General features: G+C 40.9%; 1 protein-coding gene across 1 annotated transcript in view; it reads right to left on the reverse strand.

Moving 5' to 3' along the window:
* Nucleotides 1-22078, reverse strand: part of SNX25 (sorting nexin 25) — a 272281-nt gene that overhangs the window by 220406 nt on the left and 29797 nt on the right. The window contains 1 exon segment of the mRNA XM_021007602.2: nucleotides 4223-4307. Coding sequence (XP_020863261.1) covers nucleotides 4223-4307 — 85 coding nt within the window.

A 22078-nucleotide genomic window follows, 5' to 3' on the forward strand; every position in this document is an offset into this window, starting at 1 on the left:
ACTTCACAGTTGCTCCAGATGACTCTCTGTATCAGTGGAGGGAAATTTTCAAAACGGTGAGACAAGAGAGATGAAATCATAGGTCTAGACATAAATAAACAAACAAACAAACCAACAAACAAACAAATAAATAAATAAATAAATCCAAATGAAAATCAGGGAGCAGATCTTGTGAAAGTCTGACAGAAGCTCCATAAAACTGTGATACTTGCTTTTTTTTTTCCAATCATTTAACATCTCTTTTATGGAAATGGTGGTATAGAAGGTTCCTGGTGAATGGAATACATTGTGAAGACTTCTCAGTGTAATTAAGATTTGGGACAAGACTATCCTGGATCTGGTAGCGGGTCCAGGAGGTGGCACAGGGTTCAGTATAGATTTCTGTAAGATCTTTTTTTTTTCTTCTCCTGGTGCCAGACATTAGTCTTGGGAATTTGTCTAATTGTTAAAGCTCTAGCCTGGCCTTTGACCTTACCCACATGTGTTTTTTTTTTTTTTTTGGCTCCCATTCATCTACCAGTCCCAGGAAACCCTGAATTCTTCAAGTCCCTTATCTCCCTTTAACAGGATTTTACTTAGATGTCTTCCTGTTCCCAACATTGTCTGTTCAATCCCTAAAACCTTCCAAAACAATTGTAAATTATCTTCCTAGCTGTGCATTTCTTTTAATTGCTTCTTTGACATTATCTCAACAAACTAAGAAATATAGAGATGTATACTATGTCCTTTGTCCTGTGTTAGAGTCTGGCTTGTGAGATTGTGAGCCGAGTTAATGGACAGCTGTGAGGGAGGGGGAACTGAGTCTTCAGGGTTATATAAGCTGATTTCTACCTCTGTTGGCCGTCTCCCGTCATCAGAGCTTACTGATGGACTCATGGAGGGACACCCAAATCTTGTGATTGAAATAACAATAATAATTATAGCTCTAATAAACTTTCTGTTTCTCCTTGTACACCTCTGTGTTTTGTTTTATTTTTAATTTGAGTGGCATCCCACACACTGGGATTCTATTTTGGGCAAAAACTTAGAATGTTTGTTATGAGTAGAAGAGGTTATTGAGTTTTCTCTGACAGAAATATGAGTAGATATACAAACATCTCATGATTTTGAGTTTCTAATACTCAGTCTTTCACATTTTAAAATGGATAATACATTAATAACCCTAATATCATGCACAATGGAAAAGTATAATCTTTACTCATCCCATGCAGACATGTTTACTTGAAATATCTAGAGTCCTAACAATTCTGGTTACTCCACAGAAAAAATAGCTCTATTATTTCCTTCAATATTTCTGACTTAATGCCATTTTGATGCTCTATAATTCAATCAGCTAAGATTTAAGAAAATAAATCCTATGGACAGACTACTTGAATTCCATTTAAAAAAAAACCTAGCTTAGCATAGTGGTAAATGCCTACACTCCTTGCTGCTAGGGAAGCCAAGGCTAATAAATGTCTTGAGCTTTGGAGTTCTGAGTTAGAGAAGAAATAAAGCTAATGAGATGCACTTGCTAAATCTGGCACCAAGATGGTGAGCCCCTGGGAGCAAAGGATCACCAGACTGCCTGTGAAGAAGAAAAGGAGAGCAGATCAAATCTTTCCTGATGATCAGTATTTAGAGTGAGGGAAGGGAAAGGGAAAAGTTCCCTTTTAAAAGTATAGGTTCTAGGCAGCTAGGGGGCACAGTGGATAGAGCACCAGCCCTGGAATCAAATCTGACCTCAGACACTTGACACTTATTAGCTGTGTGACGAGGGCAAGTCACTTACCCCCATTACCTAGCAAAAAAAAAAAAAAAACCTATAGGCTCTAAATGGGAGAGGGGGAAGCCACTAAGGAAAAACACAATAGCCAACAATAGTTTGGTCCTTTCAAGTGCAAAAAATAAGGCCATGCTTGATCATTTCTGTTCAACAGAATGCAATCACAGCAGCATTACAGTGTAGCTTTTTGTTTGCATACTGTTGACCTAAAAATGAAATGCCAGTTTTAGGACAAATAAACAGAAGTTTATAGAAGTTAGGTAACAGTATTGTGAATGTCTAATTCAACAGAATGTCCTGGTTGCCAAGATGTAGACAAGTAGGTTATATAAAACATTCACATATAACTTTACCCACTATTTTAAATTTCTAGATACTTTTACAAAATCTCTTTCAAAACAAATATATAGACTACAGAGAATATCCAATCAGGCTAAAAGGTGGCATTTTTTGTAGTAAGGGTTCTCTAATCGTCTTTCTTATTTTGTTACACCAAACACTAAATATATTTTCCTTCTCAATCCCCAACTTTATTGACTATAACACTATCTGGCATAAATGTTCCCCTTTAATAACAGACTATATAACTTCAAGATTTCCCAGAGGAATACATCAATACCACTAAAGTGTAAAGTAAATATTTTATGATCAAATGCTCAAGGCTATACAAAGTAGACCTAAGGATAGTTCTCATTTGAAGGCTTTAGACAGTTATTGATTCTACAGTTTTCTTTATAATAAGAATAAATGAAGAGAAATTACGTTGGGGATAAGATCAAAAAAACAACAACCACCCGAGTTGACTAACTTTTGCCCCAACAAACTCAAAACTTAGCTTGTCACTCTTTGAAGAGTTGTGTGTGTGTGTGTGTGTGGTGTGTGTCCATCCTCAAGCTGGTACATGCCCAAATGAAAAGAAAAGCTGAATATGGGTTTTTTAAGCATGAAAGTATGCAAAAGCCCACCACTTGAGTTAAATAACACTTTAAATATTTTTAGTTAATTAATTTTCAAGATGTTAGAAAACAATAGTTTGAAAGCAGTCTCTTATTTTAATAAGACCCTACAATCACTGGGGGAGGTAGAAGAAGAAAAAAAGGTTGAGATTATAGGATCATAGCTGCAGGGCTAGAAGGGGAAGGGGAAGGGAAGGCCTGGGGACCTTCAGTGACTCCCAAAGTCACACAAGTACAATGTCAGAGAAGGGATTTGAACTTCCCAGAGCCAGCATTCTTTCCACCCTACAATGCTATTTCCTTGACATGTTCCAAAATGTGTCAATGTATGTTCAAAAAAAGTCAGAGTATGTTCAAAAGATGAGTTGCAAGGCAAAAGAAGGCTGATTATGAGCAGCTTCACCTCACAAAACAAAAACAGCAGTCAAGAGGAAACCAAGGCCTCCAAGAAGCTTGGCATGACGATACCCGACTACGCAGAGTCATGCCAACAGCATTTACAGATAAAACTGGAAGACCACAAACAGATATGAAATGTAACAGATTTGCCAGAACTGTTCTATGGCAATGTATTCTCAGGAGATCAAACAAATTTTAAAAAATTAACTATGAAATGTGATTGTTGCATACTATCCCTCTGTAAGTTGCATATATATATATATTTATATATGTTGTGTGTACATATACACATGTACAGATATGTGTACATGACAATATACATGTATGTCCATTGTATATGAATAAGACTATAATTATTAGCGTGTGCAGTTTGCATATACATATTTACATGCATATATGTCTAGACTCATGTGCATGCATACATATATGAAATATATACTGTCTAATCTAAGTTCCCCTAGACGGAGAGGCTTTAATATATGTATGTTTTGAAATCACCAGGAAAGTTGCAGGCAGGCAAGTTTCAAAAATAATTTAAAACAAGCAGAGTAAGAACAAATGAATGGGAAAATACACCACTCAAGGGGATAGGGGCAGGGAGACCTCTGGATTTATTTTCTCATTATTTACCATAACACTCACCTAACACTTCTAAGCATGATTCTACCATTATTAATTCAAGAACTAGGCCTTGCATAAGAATTACCATTGAAATGCAATATTTCTTATGGAGAACTGAAACAAATCTGATCCAGGAGTCTAGGACGACACTGATAATACTTGTCTTTTTTTGTTTGTTTTCCCATTTGTCTAGCAAAACAATCAGGGACTCAACATGAGCCCAGGAAAGCAATAGGTAGAACTATTCGACATTACTATGTGCAACTAACTGGTATGAAAATTTCAGCACAAATGCCCCCAAGGAAAAAGTGCTCACTGCTACGGATAAATAGATAAATAATAGATACCTTCATCAATTCCCTCCATCTTATTTAAATTTCAAAATATAATGGCCTGCTTTATACAGAAATGTGTGAATAGATAGGTATCTATTACCTATCTACCCATAAATACATATCTATGATCTATATAAAATCCTTACCTTCTTTCAGAGCTTTATCCATGTTATGAGAAATCACTACCCTTCTGGACTGGATAGACTCATGTGAATTTCCAGATAAAGGACTCTGAAACATAAATAGGGTACATATTAATGGAGGAATAAATCACATCATGAAAAACACCACCTGGTTCCAAATTCAAACAGAAGACTTGAAGAGACAGCACTGTATGGTGGGTTCTGAATCTTCTTTCTCTTTGGAAGCTAGGGGTCCAGAGACAAATCACCTTACAGAGCCTCCATTTGCTTATCCATAAAATGAGGACAACATTACCAGTAATGTCTAGTCACAGAGTTGTTTTTATTCCAGGAAATGAGATCATGTATACAAAGCATCAGAAAGAGCCAGAATTAAGAATCTCTTTATCTGTGTCCAAAACAGTTAGGAGGTGGAGATCAGTGGCTCAGAGGACAGTCTGACCAGAAGTGTGATTGTTCTGGGAGAGGCGTTGGTCTATCCATTTCCTGCGCAGGGACTAGGAGGAAGGGGAACCCATGGGAGGGGTATGACATGGACGGTGAGGGGTGATCAAGGGGCAGTTGCATCATGTGGTGCTGAAGGTCAGCAGAAGTCCTCAAGATCAGGCATGGAGGCAGTGGGGTGGGAAGAGGGAGGAAGGTAGGAAGAAGAGAGGAGGGAGGGTAGGAGAGTGGGAGGATAAGAAGGAGGGAAGAGAAGGGAGAGGAGGAGAGAGAGAATACTATCAATGGAAGGTGGCAAAGAGGTGCGATCAAGAAAGCTGCTGCTTGAACTTTGACTTTTTATGATTCTGCCCTATTCCACCCCCATTCTACTGATGGAGGCAGGGCCCAAGCCAAGATCTTCACCCTTTGCACAATCTGACTCCCAGGCCCCAGACCCTCATCTCCCTTTGAAAGCCTTAGCCTTACCTCTTAATCTTATTCAGATGCGCCCTAAAAGAATGTGGCTCCCTTTTGTCTGCAGGCCCCAGAAAGGCCTTACTCCAGTCTCAAACTGTTCCTTATCAACTCCCCTTATCTCCTTTTGAAAGTCCTAGCCCCACCTTGATTTTGTGCAGATGCCTTTCAAACTTCTGCCTTCCTGTTCCCTCCATTAGCTACTCCCATTGTCTATTCAATCTGTCAGACCTCCCCAATTAAGAGTTTTTACCTACACCCTTTTCCCAACCCCCTTCTCTGGCCACCCAAAGTTACTTTAGATCCACCTTGGCCCTCATTCAGATGCTGAGAATCTCAGGCCCACAAGGCTGAGAACCTCTCATGCCCGCTTGTCTTTACAGGCGTCACCTGGCCAGTGTGATTTATCACTAACAAACTTTTCCTCTGGCTGAAGAAGATTTGAGTTGAATTCATTCAGCAGAGCCCGGTACCACGATTTTGGGGATTTTGCAGCACCCCAAAAGTCCTAGACCTCTTCATACAGTTCCCTGACGGAGAAGCACTGCTAAACTCTTCTTCAGCCACGACTGGTAAGCGTCCCCCTCCCCAATTCCTTTCTTGTCTTGTGGCTGGGAGGGGGATTTCCAAGCAGCTAGCTAAGCTTGCCTTGGAAGGGTTTTCGGCCCGATCTCTCAGGTTCCCGTAAGTCAGACAGCTACGAGGCTGCCTCAAACTCCACCTGAACGCTCCCAGGCTTTTCGGTCCAGTTCCTCTCCTTGAGCACTTGCACCTGGGTAATACCTTCCTTAGCATAGAGGACGGACTCCCTATCAGGAACCTTTCAGTTCTCTCAGAGCTAGGGAATTGGGAAACTGTTGGATATTTTTCTTTTTTCCTTTCCCCTGAGCCCGCAATAGGTCAATCCTCTTCAATTCCCAAGAATTCACCTTTGGGCTGTCTTTTACAAAATTGGAAAAGTTTTAGCTTCTGTAAAGAACTTGAAAAGGCTTGGTACATTTTTGCAACACCGTTTGGCCTCAGTATCACCTGGAAAACTATGAGGCATACATAGCCCCTTTTGGGGACATTACGGGTAAAGACCCTCTCAGAGTTAGAAAAATATTGTCGCAGAGAAAGAAAATGGGTGGAGATTTCTTACTTAATGGCTTTTGTTGAGCTTTCTAGAGACCCATTCTCAGAAAAGATTGTAAGATGCTTGTAGGTAGAGCCACCCCACTAGTGGAGAGTGGGGATCAAATAGACCTTTTTGGATGATCCTCTTCTTATTCCCTCCCAGAGTTATGGCATCCCTCTCTTCCCAACCTCCGTCGGCACCACCTCCCCAGCACCTATCTCCACCCCATTCTTCTACGGCCTCCCCGGCTGTTCCCCATTCTCCCCAGACCCCTCCTTCTGCTCCCTATTTTCCCTTAACTCCCCCTGCATTTCCCTATTCTCCCCTACTCCTCCCCGTTTCCCATGCCCCCACCTCCTTGCCCATCCCCCCTTTCCCTTGACTCTCCTTCCCTTTTCCTCTGGCTCCTGCATTTCCCCTCCAAGCCCCTGCTCTAGAGGCTGCTCCTACTTAGCCTCTACTTCCGAAGATACCCCAGCTCAAGCTCCGGACGACGTTCTCAACTCAGTGCCTCCTTCCCAGACCTCTACTTCCGAGGGGACCCCTCCTCAGGCTCCAGACGAGGGTCTCGCCTTGGCGTCTTCTCCCCTGATCCCTCCCCCTACTCCAGTGTCAGGTAATCTTTCCCCTTGTCAGCCGCATTTCTCGGCCTTGCCAGTTCAGCCAGCGCTTTCCAGTCCCTCACTCACGAGAAGCGGGACTTCCTATCTTCCTCGCAAGCCCCTGCTCCTGCAGGGCCTTCAGAGCTTTTTCCTTTAAGGGAAATACTTGCCTCTCCTAACGGGACACTTAGGGTGCATGTTCCATTCTCCATTTCAGACCTCACCCACATTAAGGAAAGGCTGGGTCCATACTCTGAAGACCCCACTAAATTTACTGAGGGCTTCAGGAATATGTCCCTACAATTCAAACTTTCTTGGGGTGATCTGCATGTCCTCTTCTCCACCTGTTGTACCCCTGAGGAGAGGAAGAGAATCTGGGAACAAGCCCAAAATTTTGGGGATCGTTTTGCTAGCAATGACCCCACAAAATACCCCCCATGAACAGCTGCTGCTCCTGCTAGTGATCCGGGGTGGGATTGAAGAGGACTAGGACTTCTGGGGTGCTGCAAAATCCCCAAGATCGTGATACCAGGCCCTGCTGAATAAATTCAACTCAAATCTTCAGCCAGAGGAAAAGTTTATTAGTGATAAATCACGTTGACCAGGTGACGCCAGCGGGCATGAGAAAGGCTCAGCCTTTGGGGCACGAGAGATTCTCGGCTGGGTGACACCCATAAAGAGGAGCGGGCATGAGAGGTTCTCAGCCTTGTGGGCCTGAGATTCTCAGCATCTGAATGAGGGCCAAGGTGGATCGAAAGTAACTTTGGGTGGCCAGAGAAGGGGGTTGGGAAAAGGGTGTAGGTAAAAACTCTTAATTGGGGAGGTCTGACAGATTGAATAGACAATGGGAGTAGCTAATGGAGGGAACAGGAAGGCAGAAGTTTGAAAGGCATCTGCACAAAATCAAGGTGGGGCTAGGACTTTCAAAAGGAGATAGGGGAGAGTCGATAAGGAAGGCCTAGGCCTTTCTGGGGCCTATAGACAGAAGTGAGCCAGACCTGAATAAAGGAGATGAGGGGAGTCGATTAGGAAATTTGAAAGTTTAAGGGTTTTCCTGTAGACCAAGAGGAGCCAGATTCTATTCAGGGCAAGGGTTGCAGGTGTATCTGAATAAGATCTAAAGGCAAGCTAGGGCTTTCAAGGGGAAGATAAGAGCTGGGGTCTGTAGACCAGTGGGAGCCAGATTCCCTTTGGGGCAAAGGCAAAAATCTTGTCTTGGGCCCTGCCCCCATCAGGATTTTCAGAAGAGTGAGGATAGGGGAAAGAGGGACTACATGATAATTTGCCTGTTAGAAGGCCTGAAAACAGCATTTCAAAAGCAAGTAAGTAAACTTTCAAAAGATGAAGGGAACTACTCAGGAAGAAAAGGAAAATCCTGCCCTTTTCCAAGATAGGCTAGTAGAAGGCATTAAAAAGTATACGAATTTAGATCCTGACTCTACAGAAGGGGCAGCAATCTTTAGCATGTATTTCATTAACCAATCTGCCCCAGATATTAGGGGAAAATTACAGAAATTGGCAAGGGGACCCCAAACACCTCAGGCCCAGTTATTGGAGTCTTTAACAACTGAGACTTAGTTGCAGCAGAGGAGAAAGAACCCAGGCAGAGGGCTAGAGACAAAGAACATGCCCGATTCCTGGCTGCAGCTGTGGTCTGGAGGAGACCCAAGGGTGTTCCTGGCAACTTGGGCAGTGGGAAAACCTGCTTTCAATGCCACCATGAGGGTTACTGGTCCAAAGAGTGCCCCCGCTAGGGCGCCCCCTTGGAGGAAGCGCCCAAGATGTGACCAGGAGGGACACTGGAAGAAGGATTGTCCCCGAGGTAGGAGAAGTGGTAGAGCAGCCCCCCAGGACCCTGTCCTCCAGTTTTCTCAAGACTGGGGAGGCAAGCCTGGATGCAGGCCACACTCCCACTTTCTCCCTCTCTCTCACCAACCCCTGGGCAGAAATCGAGGCTGAAGGTAAGGTTACCCGCTTTTTCATGGCTATGTTCTTTGCTTTAACCAATCACTCTGGTCCTATTTGCTCCTTGACCCATCCAGTCATGGGCATTCCAGAGGTAACTGAGAGATGTCTCCAAACATACCCCTCCCCCTGCCAGACCTCCCTATGTTCCCCTGGAACTGTGGAAGACAATTTGGGATACTTTTGCCACCCCAGCCATTGTTCACCTCCGACACCCTAAAGCATTTTCCTATCGCTGTATTTGTAGCCCCACCCAGGAGGTTTCTTTGTCCATTGCCTCAGGAGTGCTTAATTTCTTGGGAACTCAAGGCTATAGGGTCTCTTTGAACAAAGTTCATATAGCATCCCAGTCTGTAAAGTTTCTGGGCCAGGAATTCCCTGTCCCAGCCACTAAGAAACAATTTCGAACTTTTCTAGGCATGGATAGATTTTGTAGACTCTGGATCTCTGATAATAGTTTGATTGTTAAGCCCCTTTATGACTGTCCTCTGGGCCCTGACTCACTCCTTCAAGAGTGTGGCCCAGACCAGACTAACCCTTTTGTGATTTTAAAATCTAAATTGACCTCCACACCCCTAAATCAGTCTTTAGGAGCCTCTGGAAAGCCTGCAAGCTTCCTGGTGGTGGCTGCCACAGTCATTCTAATTGAGAAAGCCTCTAAATTTGCATCTGGCCTCCAAAAGCGGGGAAATACTTCCCTAGTTAAATGGGAAGCTCTTTACAATGCTCCCACCCATACGTTAACTCTCATCTCCACAAAGCCCCCCCCTCCCCAATACAACTTTCTCAGAAGTTTATGCTTGCCACTTCTCTATGGGCTACTCTCTCTTTATCCACACCTTGCTTCTCCACAGGGGAATATTGCCTTACTTGGGAGACAAGCTTCAAGGCCACTAGACAAGTTAACACCCCTGTGGAGGGAGGGCTTGTTAGAGTTTCTGCTAATATCTTGACCTGCACTACCTGTGCACCCACCACTAGTGACAAGAATTTTGGGGGAAAGGTGAAACGAAGTGTGAACACATGGCAAGACCCCAGAACTACTGTTTTGGTCACTCAGTGTTTGACACCCGACAAAGACTTTGGGGTGTGCAGCCTCAGACTTTTAGCACTCCCCTTCTCCATTTTCAATGCCAAACAGCCCACAGTCTCTAACTTAAGGGTAAAACATGGATTTTGGGGAAATGTCCTCTGGTCTCTTAAAAAGGGAGCAGACTATCTTATGCCCTGGTATAACCTACAACATGAACATATTCTCTCTAACGTTATAGAGACTATTTACCAGTTGGCAAATGTGACAGTTTATGGTCCCCCGGAAATCCAGCAATCTCTGGATTCCTTAGCAAAACGTAATTCTAGACAAGAGAATAGCCCTAAACTACTTGCTTGCCTCCAGTGGGGGTGTATGTGCTTTAGCAAACACATTTTGTTGCACATATAATAACTCTGGACAGAGAGAGTTCTGCACTGCTCATATTTTAGAAAAGGCTAGTTGGATGCAAGAAATTCACAATAACTTTAGTGATTTTTCACAATAACTTTAGTGCTCCAAAATCTTCTTCATGGGAGTCCTGGCTTCTTCCTATACTGGCCCCTATTCTCATTCCACTACTGATCATACTTCTCTTGTGTTTGTTTGGTCCATGTTTACTAAATATTCTTGCCAGATTCCTTTCTTCTAGGGTCGGAGCCATCAACTTCCAGATGACTGTATACCAACCCACGGTCTCTAGCCCAGAAGGCTGAGAACCTCTCAAGCCCACTCGTCTTTCCGGGCATCACCTTGGCCAATGTCATTTATCACTAACAAACTTTTCCCTCTGGCTGAAGTTTTGAGGGCCTGGTACCACGATCTTGGGGATTTTGCAGCACCCAAAAGTCCTACTCTTCACTACCCTAGAAGGAAATCAATTACCATCTTGTCCAACTCTTTGGTTTTATATACATGAGGAAATTGAGACCCACTGAAGGAAAATGAATGAAAGGCTGTGTTTCTTAACGAAGGGAACAGGAGGTGGTTTTGTTTTTGTTGTTGTTTTTGTTTTTAAGATCAGAGACCACTGAAATTGTATGTTCCTGGCAGCAGCCTACTCAATTCGATTCAAATCAATGACCTTTAATACACACATCCTTTGTGTCAGGCACAGAGCTAGGTTCTGAGAATACAAAGATGAGACCTGTCCATCCTATGACTGGGATTTTCTGGTTGTCCCCAAGTCCTCCTTTCCTGGGTACTCAGAGAATGATTCTCATCAGCAGTACATGTAATATCACCCTAACCTTTAATTAATGAGGTTTATTTTAAGCAACAGAAGGAACTGATTTTTCTTTTTATCTCTGTCAATCAAAGGAAAGTACCAGGTGAATTTGCAAGGGCCAATCAGAGGAGAGGTAGCTAAAAAGAAATCTAGAGGCCCTAATGTTTTTAGACTTTAAGATGCTCTAGGGAGGTGATTAATCTCTTGAGAGCCCACCTAACAATGAAGGGAAATGCTGCTCTTTGATATACTTTGCAAAGCACCTTGCTGACAATAGGAACTTACAATCACCAGAATAATGACAGCTGATGTTTATATGCTATTTGACTATATCTGCAAAGGGTTTTACATATATTATTTCATTTGATCTCCCAATGACCCAATAAGAGAAGTACTTATTTCTTTTTTTCAATCAACAAAAATCTGCCTTCTCTCCTTCCTACCCCAACTACAACCCCAACTGAGAATGAAAAAACCCTTATTATAAACATTGTAAGCAAAACAAAACATTTGGAGTCTTTCACCTGTCTGTCAGGAGGTAGGCAGAATGTTGCATTGTTATACCATATAAGAAAGTCAGAATTTTCAAGGATTTAGGCTAAATTTCATTTGGTAGCAGGCTGGACCAGCCTTAGACAAAAACTAAGAACCAAAAGAATTAAAAGCAGTCAGTAGGTCACCTACCATCCCTTTTCTAGGAAGATCCTTCTCCTTTTGTAGGTTGCCAGGTTTCTATTTTTTACCACTGATCTACTCCCAGGGGTGAGACAACAGAAAACCCTCCATGTAATTCACTGTGACTAGCAAGGCAGCCTGGTGTAGGCAGGGCCACTGACATTAGTACTGGCTATAGTTAAGGGCCAGAATCAAGACAAAAGTTATACAAGGCCAAAGGATTAGTTAGCATACAGAAGCAGGCAGGCAGGGACCAGAGAGATAAGGCATATCTAAAGTAAAGAAATATGGGCTGATAACCGAAGGAGCATCAGAATTCAAAAGGCAGGACAAGAGAAGATGATCTGGCACATAGCAGGAGCTTGATAAACGCTAGTTAACTGATTTCACTGATGGCAAAACAGGCCTGGAATTAAGGGCCAGACTTGTATTTTCACTGATATAAGGAACTTCCAGATGAGGAAACACCACCCCACCCCCAACAATGCAGGTCAGCACCTTCTGCAATTTATAGTTTAAAGAGATGCCCAGACAAGGGCACTTTGGACTGCTCAAAGTTGTACCTCCCTCCACTTTTCAGATGACATCTGGATAGCCACCCCATCCATTTCCAAAACTGATCTTCTGCATGAGCTTCAGCTATGGACAGCTCCCCACTGCTTATAGCATTTCCTGCATTGAAAATAATTAAGTTTATATGGCAGCAGACTGTAGAAACTATTCTCCCCTAAAATCAATGGAGTATAGAGAAAGTCTCAGTTCATCTGAACTTCCTGTCCTTATTCTCATACGTAGGATTACTGAAACAAATCCTACCAGTTCCAGATTGCCATCTAGGATAACCCGATTCAATATGGTACCGTATTCAATCAATCCATAAGAATTAAACACCTACTCTGTGTCAAGCGCTCTGCTAGCATTACAGGTGTTATTAACTTCATCTTACAGATGAGAAAACAGCCTGTGAAAGATCAGCTGATACAAAGACAAAGCAAAAAATTCCCCAAACTCAAGGAATTTGTATTTTAAGGGGGGAAGAAAACATGTACATATAAAAAGCATATATATAAGATTCATGCAAAGTAAATACAAGGTAAACTTGGGCATTAGAGGAAGCAGGAAAGGCCTTAAGGTTCTCAAGCCATGTCCCTACTCCCTACCAATATTGCACAGATAACCGAATATCAGTATGAGGTTTCCCTAATCACCGTGAAGAATCATAAGATTTAGGGCTAAAAAGAATCTTGGAAATTAGTGCAAGTCCTTTATTTTACTCATTTTTAAAGTGACTTGTCCAAGATCACACAAGTAGTAAATAGAGGGAATTCAAGACCCAGGTCTTTGTTTTTTTAATCTTGGCAGACAGTTGCTCTGAATACAATCAACCAAACCCTTTTCACCTAGTCTCTGAATCACTCTCCAGTCATCCCTACTCCATATTACTGCCTCTGCGAAGCTCCTGCTCCACTGTCAACAAATGCCCTTTCTATCTTTGGGCACTCACAAGAAACTTGGATCTCTCCAGAAGATACAGCATCCCTGGTCATTCTCTTCAGTGTAGGTAGGTCACTTAGCTACCTACCCCCATTCCTTAGATTCAGTCAGGAGGAGGAATCTTCCTACTCTCTGCTTCCTACTCACTTCCCTCTACCACTATCAATCAGCAGTTTATTTTCCTTGGAGCCTCTCTGCATCAACCTGTCCAGATATCTGTTGTAGTTGACTTCCACCCACTGGTCCTAATTCTGAACCACATAACAGTTCTATGCCACTCTTCAAGGATTTCAGGACCTAGCTCATGGTTTTATTTTTAATCAACAAGTGCTTATTTTCTCCCCCTCCCTCCTCCCTGTCACTGGGGAAGAAAAACAGAACCTTTGGTAACAAATATGTATAGTCAAGAAAAAAATTACCATGTTGGTTATGTACAAAAAATATGTCATTCTGCATATTTAATCCATTGCCCCTTTGTCAGGAAGTGGGTAGCATTTTTTATTAATCCTCTGGAATCATGGTTGATCATTGTATATGAGTTCTTAGGTCTTTCAAAGTCTGTCATTAAAAAAATATTACTGTATTGACTGTTCTCCTTGTTCCACTCCCTTCATTCTACATCAGTTCATATAAGTCTTCTGAGGATTCTCCAAAAACATCCCCTTCATCCATTTCTTACAGCACAACAGTATCCTATTACATTAATATGCCATAATTTATTTGTTCTCTCCTCTATGATCCCCACCCTCATACTTGAGGCCTTTAGTAGTCATGTGGATATTCTCTGAAACATCCTGGTCTACCAACTCACCCATGACTAACATCTTCATTCTCCCACAGTCACAGAAATGATTATGACTACTGAGTGGTAGTCAAAAAGACAATTTCACTCTACCACAGCCACGCAAAGGGTGATCATATCCTAGATCAAGAATAACTGCTAACTCTACAATCTTAAACTCTGAAATTCCCTTCTCCAATATAATTTCTTGTCTTTACTTTTCTGTTTACCTCCTTCCTCCAAAACCCATACTTCATCTTCATTGTTGCCGTTAATTTCTCTATCCCTCCCTGTTTTCCCAATCCGTCACCCTTCTAGGTCTTCTCTTTACAGTCTTGACCCAATAGTTGAAAGGTCAACTACACACTATCCTCCATCCTTGAATCCCTTGTTCCCTTACCAACTGCTGCTATCTATGCCCTGCAAGTCCTCCATCCTAGATCACCCCTTTCATGCACCTTCTCTGCTTCTATTTCCATGCTGCTACAAGCCCCTGGACAGTCATATATAACTGGTGACTAGTTCCACTATAACTTCATATTCTCTAACCTGAATTGGGTCCATAGAAATTTTTTTCTTTCTTGATTGGCTTACTCTTTCTCACCCCCTGAGTGACTTTCCCACAACTTTTTTTTCCCTCAAGGACCCTTTCTTTCTCAGTAGATATAATCTCTTAATTTTAAAAATAATTAAGGCCTTATCTCCTCAGCTCCCTTCCTTCCTGTCCTCAAACTTTTCCTTTGTCTTTACCTGTTCTCTCTTCCTGTAATCTAATTTCTGAGGAAGATATGACTCTTTTCTTTGTCAAGGCTTGATCTCATTCCCTCTCATCTCTTGGAGGTACTTGCCCCATAATCATTCCCTCCCTCTCTCACCTTCAACCTCCCCCTTTCTACTGGCAGCTATATTGCCTATACATCTATTCAGATCTCATCCTATATTACACCTACTACTAAACTGCTATCTGTTCTTGCAGTTTCCACCTTCTTCACCCAGTTTGGCTTCTGATCCCATTACTTGACCTTACCAAGGATTTCTTAACTGCCAAATTCTGTAATCTTTCTGCAGTGATCATTGTCTTTTGACACTCTTACTTCCCTTTGGCTTTCTCCTGTTTCACTTTCTCAAGTGTTCTAGATCAATCATACATAATTGACCTTCAGGGTTCTCTCTAAGTCTTTCTTTTCTTTTCTCTCTGCACTCTTTCCCTTCATTAATCTCATAAGCTCCTAGGGGTTCAATTATCACCTTTATGCAGATGACTCCTAAATCTACAAATCCACTCCAAATCTGTTTCCCAATATCTAGTCTCGAACTTTCAACTGTCAACTGGATACCTGTACTTCAATGTTCTACGAGGAACTCAACATATCCAAAGTGGAACTGATTATCTTTCTCTCTAAATCACTTCCCTCTTGTCTTATTTCTATTAAGGGTACTACCATCCTTCTAGTTCCCAGGTTCATAAACTCATAACCCTCACTCTTCCTCAACCTTCATATCCAATCAGTTGCTAAGTATATAGTAGGTTCTTCCTCCATAACACACTGTACAGGGATTCTATTGTCTTCTACATATTCAGACCTTCTTTACCTCTTGCCAGAATTATTGCAATAACTTCCTAATGGGTCTGTATCCAGCCTCTCTCCTCCATACAACCATCAAATTGAAATTCCTCAAGCATAGGTGAGACCATGTCACTCTTCTGTTCAAGAAGGCCCTGGGGTCCCCAGAATAAAATACAAATTCCTCTGCTTGGTATTTAAAGCCCCGCCAAAACCCCCTTCAACTTCTCCTTCCAGAATGATTCCACATTACTGCACTCAGGCACTCAATGGTCTAGCCAACCTGGCCCCCATATTGTTTCCCACATATGACATTCTGTCTCCTATCTCTGTGCCTTTGCAAAGGCTGTATTTTAAGCATTTCTACTTTTTCAGGCTCTCCCAGTTTTTCACGGCCCCTTCCACATATCCCCTCCACTGAAATAATATGGACTCCCCCATTTGAATACAGCCTCCCTGAAAGTAGGGATTGTTTCATTCATCCCCAGCATAGAACAGTGCCTGGCTCTTGGTAGATACTTAATAAATGCTTGAAGACTGATAAATTACTTTGTAAATATTTTATATCCAATTATCTGTGTACATGTTGTTTGCTACCTGCAAATTGAAGCTCCTTGAAAGCAGGAACTATTTTGGTTGTATCTCTGTATTCCCAATGCTTAGTACAGTACCTGGCTCATAGTAGGCAACCTGTTATTCCTGAAAGAATTCAGACGTAATAAGTTCTTGCTGAAATGAACTTCTTCATTTCTCTTGAGGAGAGGCACTACAATCCTACCAGTCTCTCAGACTCACACCTTCAGTCATACTCTGCTCTTCCCCTCTCTTCACTCTCCATATCCTATCATAAGGTCATAAATGTAGAGTCAGAAGGAATTTTCCAATTCCTTGATCTTACAGATTTAGAAAACTAAGGCCCATAGAGTTGTGATAACCCCCAAATCACATAGATAAATGATGTAAGTTGGGCTTGGAACCAGGTCCATACCTGTACCATACCACTCCCGCTCTGCAGAGCCAACATAGCTAGGCTAACAGTGCTTGTGATCAGCTCAATTGGGGGAGACAGAGGGAGTGGCCCAGCAGCCTAGGGGAGAGTCCAGAAAGATAGGGGAAGGGTGGAGGCAGGAAGGGTATTGTTTCAGAGAACAGGCTCACTCTTGGGAGGGGCTACCCCAAGCCTCCCTCATCCTGTGTCTGTCTAAGCAGATCTTTTGAAGGTGAACACAATACTTTCTGTTCATCCTTGTAAAATTCTGTCTTGTTGCTTTCAGCCCCAAGTTCTAACCTACTCAGATAATTTTGCATCTTGATTCTGTTATCATTTTGTTACAAAAATCTATGAAACTGAAGAAAAATTCTATAAAGGATGTGACACACAAGTGAAATGGGAATTTACAGGCAGGGGAAAGAGAATCCCTCTTGTATCATGGCCTTCCAAACATAGGACAAAAACCTAAAAGCCTCCCCCTCCACCTCAGCATATGTTACTTATCAAGAAAAAGCTTTGTGCTTATCAGCTTTCTGTTCTGCTCCTAAATAACAACAGCTTGGAATCTACTGCCACGTCAAATTAAGATCTATTCTGTTTGCCTAATAGCTAGCTAAAGGCATCCTCTCTTGGGGAGGCAATATCCAAAGAAAATGCATGCATAAGACCTGAGTACTCTGGCACCATTAGCAACCTGGAACCCAGCCACATACACATGTGGCATTCATTGTCCATTATGTTACTTCTCATGAGTGCAGGCCAATCAATTTGAGGCAGGGCTTGCCATCTCTTTCATGATGATTACATGAACTATCCAGATATCGCAATTCATAACCAAATTCATAGGCAGAAATCCTTCTCCTGATTTAAAAAAAAAAATGAAATAGGCCACAGAATATTTTCTTTTAATGAATGCTAACCATGTGAGTCTATGTCACATGACTTATCTTTCAAAATAATGTCAACATCTCAACATCTGCAGGGGGCATATGACAAACAAAAGAAAGCAACTTTTATAGTGCAAATAGCCTTGGATTTGGAGTCAAAAGATTTGAGTTCAAATCCTGACTTTGCAAGTCAATTCAAAAAGCATTTATTAAGCTCCTTTGATATGTAAGGTACTATGCCAAGCACTGGGGATACAAAGAAAGGCAAAAATAGCCCCTGCCTTCAAGAAGCCTACAACCTACTTACTACCCATGTGATATTAGGCAAGTCATTTAGGCAAGACTCTAGGATTTAGTTTCCTCATCTGTGAAATAAGGAGGTTGGATTAGATGACCTAGACCCTTTCTTACTCTGCTGTCTTATGATTCTTAATATGTCTCTCTTTTTTTCTCTTACTATGATTCCCTAGCAAACGAACTAAACAGCTTAACAACGAACAGTGAGAGAAGGACTTATTTAGAAACGAAGCCACAAACTAAAGAAACCATAATTTTGTTTTCTTTCTCTGGAAAATTAAAAAGTCACTAAGAAAACTTAAAAGGGAGTTTTGATAGACTCATAAAATCTTGAAGTTACAAGGAACCTCACAGGTCATCTACTCTAACCTCCTCCTGAATCATCAAACCTTATTCAACCTCCACTTGAATACTTCTAGTCATAGGGATCATTCTAAATAATGGAAAATCATCTTTATAATGAGCCAAAACATTCCCCTCTACAGCTTCCAACCACAAGTCCTGGTTCTGAGACACACAGTATGACTTCCATGTGACCATTCTTCAGCCACAGACAGCTACCATGTCCTGTTATATTTTCTATTCTCCAAATTAAACACTTATTTCTTTCAATTAATCTTCATCTGACATAAAGAACATGAGTCATGATAACAGGAAAAAACCAAAATATTAATAACTTAACAACCGGGGTCAGCATGAAAGCTGTCACGAAGAACATTCTAAATGAACACTTTTTCCACATTGAGAGTGAGTCTTAAGAAATTACTATTTCACACAGATAAGCATGACAGCCTTGAAGTTATATGCTAAATTTATTATATACTTGAAAAGAAAAGCGAGCAATACATAATAGTTTGTAGTTCTACTTTGTTTAGGAAATACTCACTTTTTTGTGCTTATTAAGATCAGAATAAAAAGTAACAAATTTTTTTAATACTTGGTAACTGGAAAATAAAAGTTTATTTTAAAAACATGTCACTGTGGTCCAGTCCAAAAAAAAATGACCACGACTCCTATGTTTTTATTAAATGAAATAATTTGGGGAGTGCAGAGAAATTTACTTCAATTCAAACCAACATACATTGATAAGTCCTTTAAGCATGGTGATGAACTCAGAGCCAGGAAAACCTGGGTTTCTGACCTGTCTCTGACCCATGCTAGCTATGTAACCATAGCTAAATCCCCTAATCTCCCAGTGCTCCAGACACCTCTTCTAAAACTATAAATTGAAGCCAAACTGTTCATCTGCCCTGGTAGAAGGAATTTCTACTCTGGGAATTTTCTATGTTGATGAAAGCACAAGTCTGGACCAATTTCCCCCCAAATATATTTAAAGCAGATATCTCTAGGGAGTAGAAGAATAAAGAAACAATGGCAAAATAAAAGGCAAACCAACTAAGTGAGGGCATCAGTATGAAGGACAAATATGTTCATTCTGCCTCAAAAAGAGGTAGGCCTAGTTTTCCTGGATATGTTCCCCTGTCCTTCTCTACAATGGAGATAGTTTCTACAACAGTGGCTCTAAGCCCCACAACTAAATCAAGATTTGGAAAAGCCAGATTCCTGGTTTGTGTTTTTATAGCTTTAACTGTAAATGACACAGGACAACTTTTGATTTAGTTTCAAGGATGAAAAGTATCCACAGGCTGAAAATTCTTCATGCAGAGAGACACACAACTGATAGGGTGCTATATTGTTGGTTTTTTTAGATCAGGAAATGAGAAAAATCTGCCCTTTGGAATTTAAACCAACAATTTTTCTGAAGGAGTTATTTTCTTAGAATTTAAGTATGCAATTGCATTTGAGGAAGACTAATACCATATACTTTGAGGCTTAACTATAAGTTATTTTGAAAGAGATTATTGGTGTTTGGACATTACACCCTGGTACATCCAGAAGTTTTGTGTTTTAAGTAAGGCCTCTTATCTGAATATTTATAGCCAGAAGGGGCTAGCCCAACTACTCCCAATCCCCACAACTCACCTCCCTTCCTAAGTTGTAAATGGCATGCACAGTGGCTTCATGTCTGCATCTAGAACAAACTCCATATTTAGAGTCAAAGGATTCAGGTTCAAATTCTGGTTCTGTTATTTGCTGTCTGTGTGATGTTGGAAAACTCATTTAGCCTCTCCAGTGTCTGAATTGAGGCTGAGTTTCCCAGTATCACACAGATAGCAAATAACAGAACTAGAATTTGAACCCGAATCCTTTGACTCTTAATATAGAGTTTGTTCTTCTAGATGCAGACATGAAACCACTGGGCTCACTGTTTATAGCTTCCAAGGCATGAAAAAAATCCAAGAAATCAAACTGCAATAGCAGAAATCCACCTCCCTGAATTATGTCAATCAGCTTTTCAGTGCAAGACAGTCCGCCACCAATTGGCTTTGTGGAAATGTACAGAAGTGCTTAGGAGGAGTCCATGAGGTGGTAGAGATAAAATTGAAGTAATGGACATTAAGAGGTAAGTAGGTTGGGCCTTTCCTATCCTTTCTTATCTTACTTTAACTTATTATTTATTATCTTAACTTATTCTTGAGCAAAAATAAACAGACTGTTCTACAAGAAATACAAATACTGCCTTAAAATAATACACTTAGGAGACAGACTATGGGAAGTTAGTAACATCAATACCCTGTTGATGGGGTTACATAAAATACCAAACTATCTGGAGAACTGTGTGGAATTCTTCTAGAAAAATTACTAAACTGCTTATACCCTTTGACACTGTGATCCTACTACTAGGCATATACCTCAAGGAGGTCAAAGGCAAAAAGGCTCATATATACCAAAGTATTGCTATCAGCACTTTTCACAATAGCAAAGAACTGGAGTCCAAGTTGATATTTATCAGTTTAGGAATGGCTGTACAAACTGTGATTTATTGATACAATGGAATATTATTAACCTATAAGAAATCATAAATACAAGCAATCCCAAGAAACATGGGAAGACTTGTATGAACTGATATATAGTGAAGAAATCAGAACCAGGAGAACAATACAGAGATTACAATAATGTGAATGAAAACAACTCTTTAAAAAAACTTACATTAAATGTAATGATCACTATTGACTCTAAGGGATAGATGAATAAACATTGATACTCTCTTCTTGATAGAGAATAAGAGGATTACAGATGTTAAATACTGAATATGCATATAGGCATAATTATTATATTGGTTGGTTTTACTTGACTGTTTTTCTTTATTACAAGAGATGATAGAGGGGCAAAGTAGAATATCATATAATATACAGGAAAATAATTATGATATAAAATCAACTGACACTGATAAAACTTTTTAAATATGTCAATCTATTTAAACATCTACATTCATGGAAAGAGATGAGCAGTAGGTGACATCATCAGTATGTCGCCTAATTTCTTAATCTGTTTATAAATACTTGTGCTATGTTAGGGATAACGCCTAATAGTCCAACAGTAGCTGTAGCAAGAAAGAATCATTATCAAATTCTGCAGTTAGGGAAACCATGGCAAATAATAATGTGTTGGTATAGACCCCATGCTAGATGTCATTGTGTGAAATTCATGATATGCTGGGTCTCTTCTAAAAGGTAAGAGGTCATTCCAACACATGATGTTTGCTCCTAGATATGGTCAGTTTTAATGAAAACAAATAGAACTAAAACTAGGGAGAGTGACCCATGCTTTATCTCAAGGCACCAAATTAAGAAAGTATGAATAGTATTTGACAGTCCCTTCAGCCCTGAAGGAGCTGACATTCTAATAATGGAAGAAAACATATAAAGGTTCACACATGATAGCTTGGGTTGAGGAATCCAGTAAGTGCCATGGAGGCATGAAACTGAGCAAGAGAAGACCAAAGCTGGCCTATCAAAGACCAAGGTAGTTGGGGGGAGGAGGGGGAGCCCAATTTTTTAGTGGGGAGGGAATGGAGATGATTACCCACATGAAGACGGCATGACTGGAGATGTCTGGAAAGGGAGACAGCATGACTAGAGATGTGTGCAAAGTACTTAATGTCGAGCTTTTATAATCAAATTAGCAACAGCAAACTAATGAATTCAGTTGTTCTTCCACATGATAGAAAATATTCCCCTATGATGATGCTATAAATCACTTTCTAAATTTAAAAACAGTTATAACTTTCTACAAGAATGGTGTTTATTGTATTATAGGGAATTCCTTACGGGGCCCTTCAGGCTTCGAAATCTTACTACCGCAAATAGAATAGGAAATATAGTGTAGTGGAAAGAGCATTGATTTTGAAGTAAAGAGGTGTTTTCAAGTCCCAGTTCTCTCTCTGGGCCTCAGTTAATTCATTTGCAAAATGACTGACTTACAT

This window comes from Phascolarctos cinereus, unplaced genomic scaffold (genome assembly GCF_003287225.1).
Source record: "Phascolarctos cinereus isolate Bilbo 61053 unplaced genomic scaffold, phaCin_HiC Scaffold_9;HRSCAF=440, whole genome shotgun sequence".
Classification (NCBI taxonomy): Eukaryota; Metazoa; Chordata; class Mammalia; order Diprotodontia; family Phascolarctidae; genus Phascolarctos; species Phascolarctos cinereus.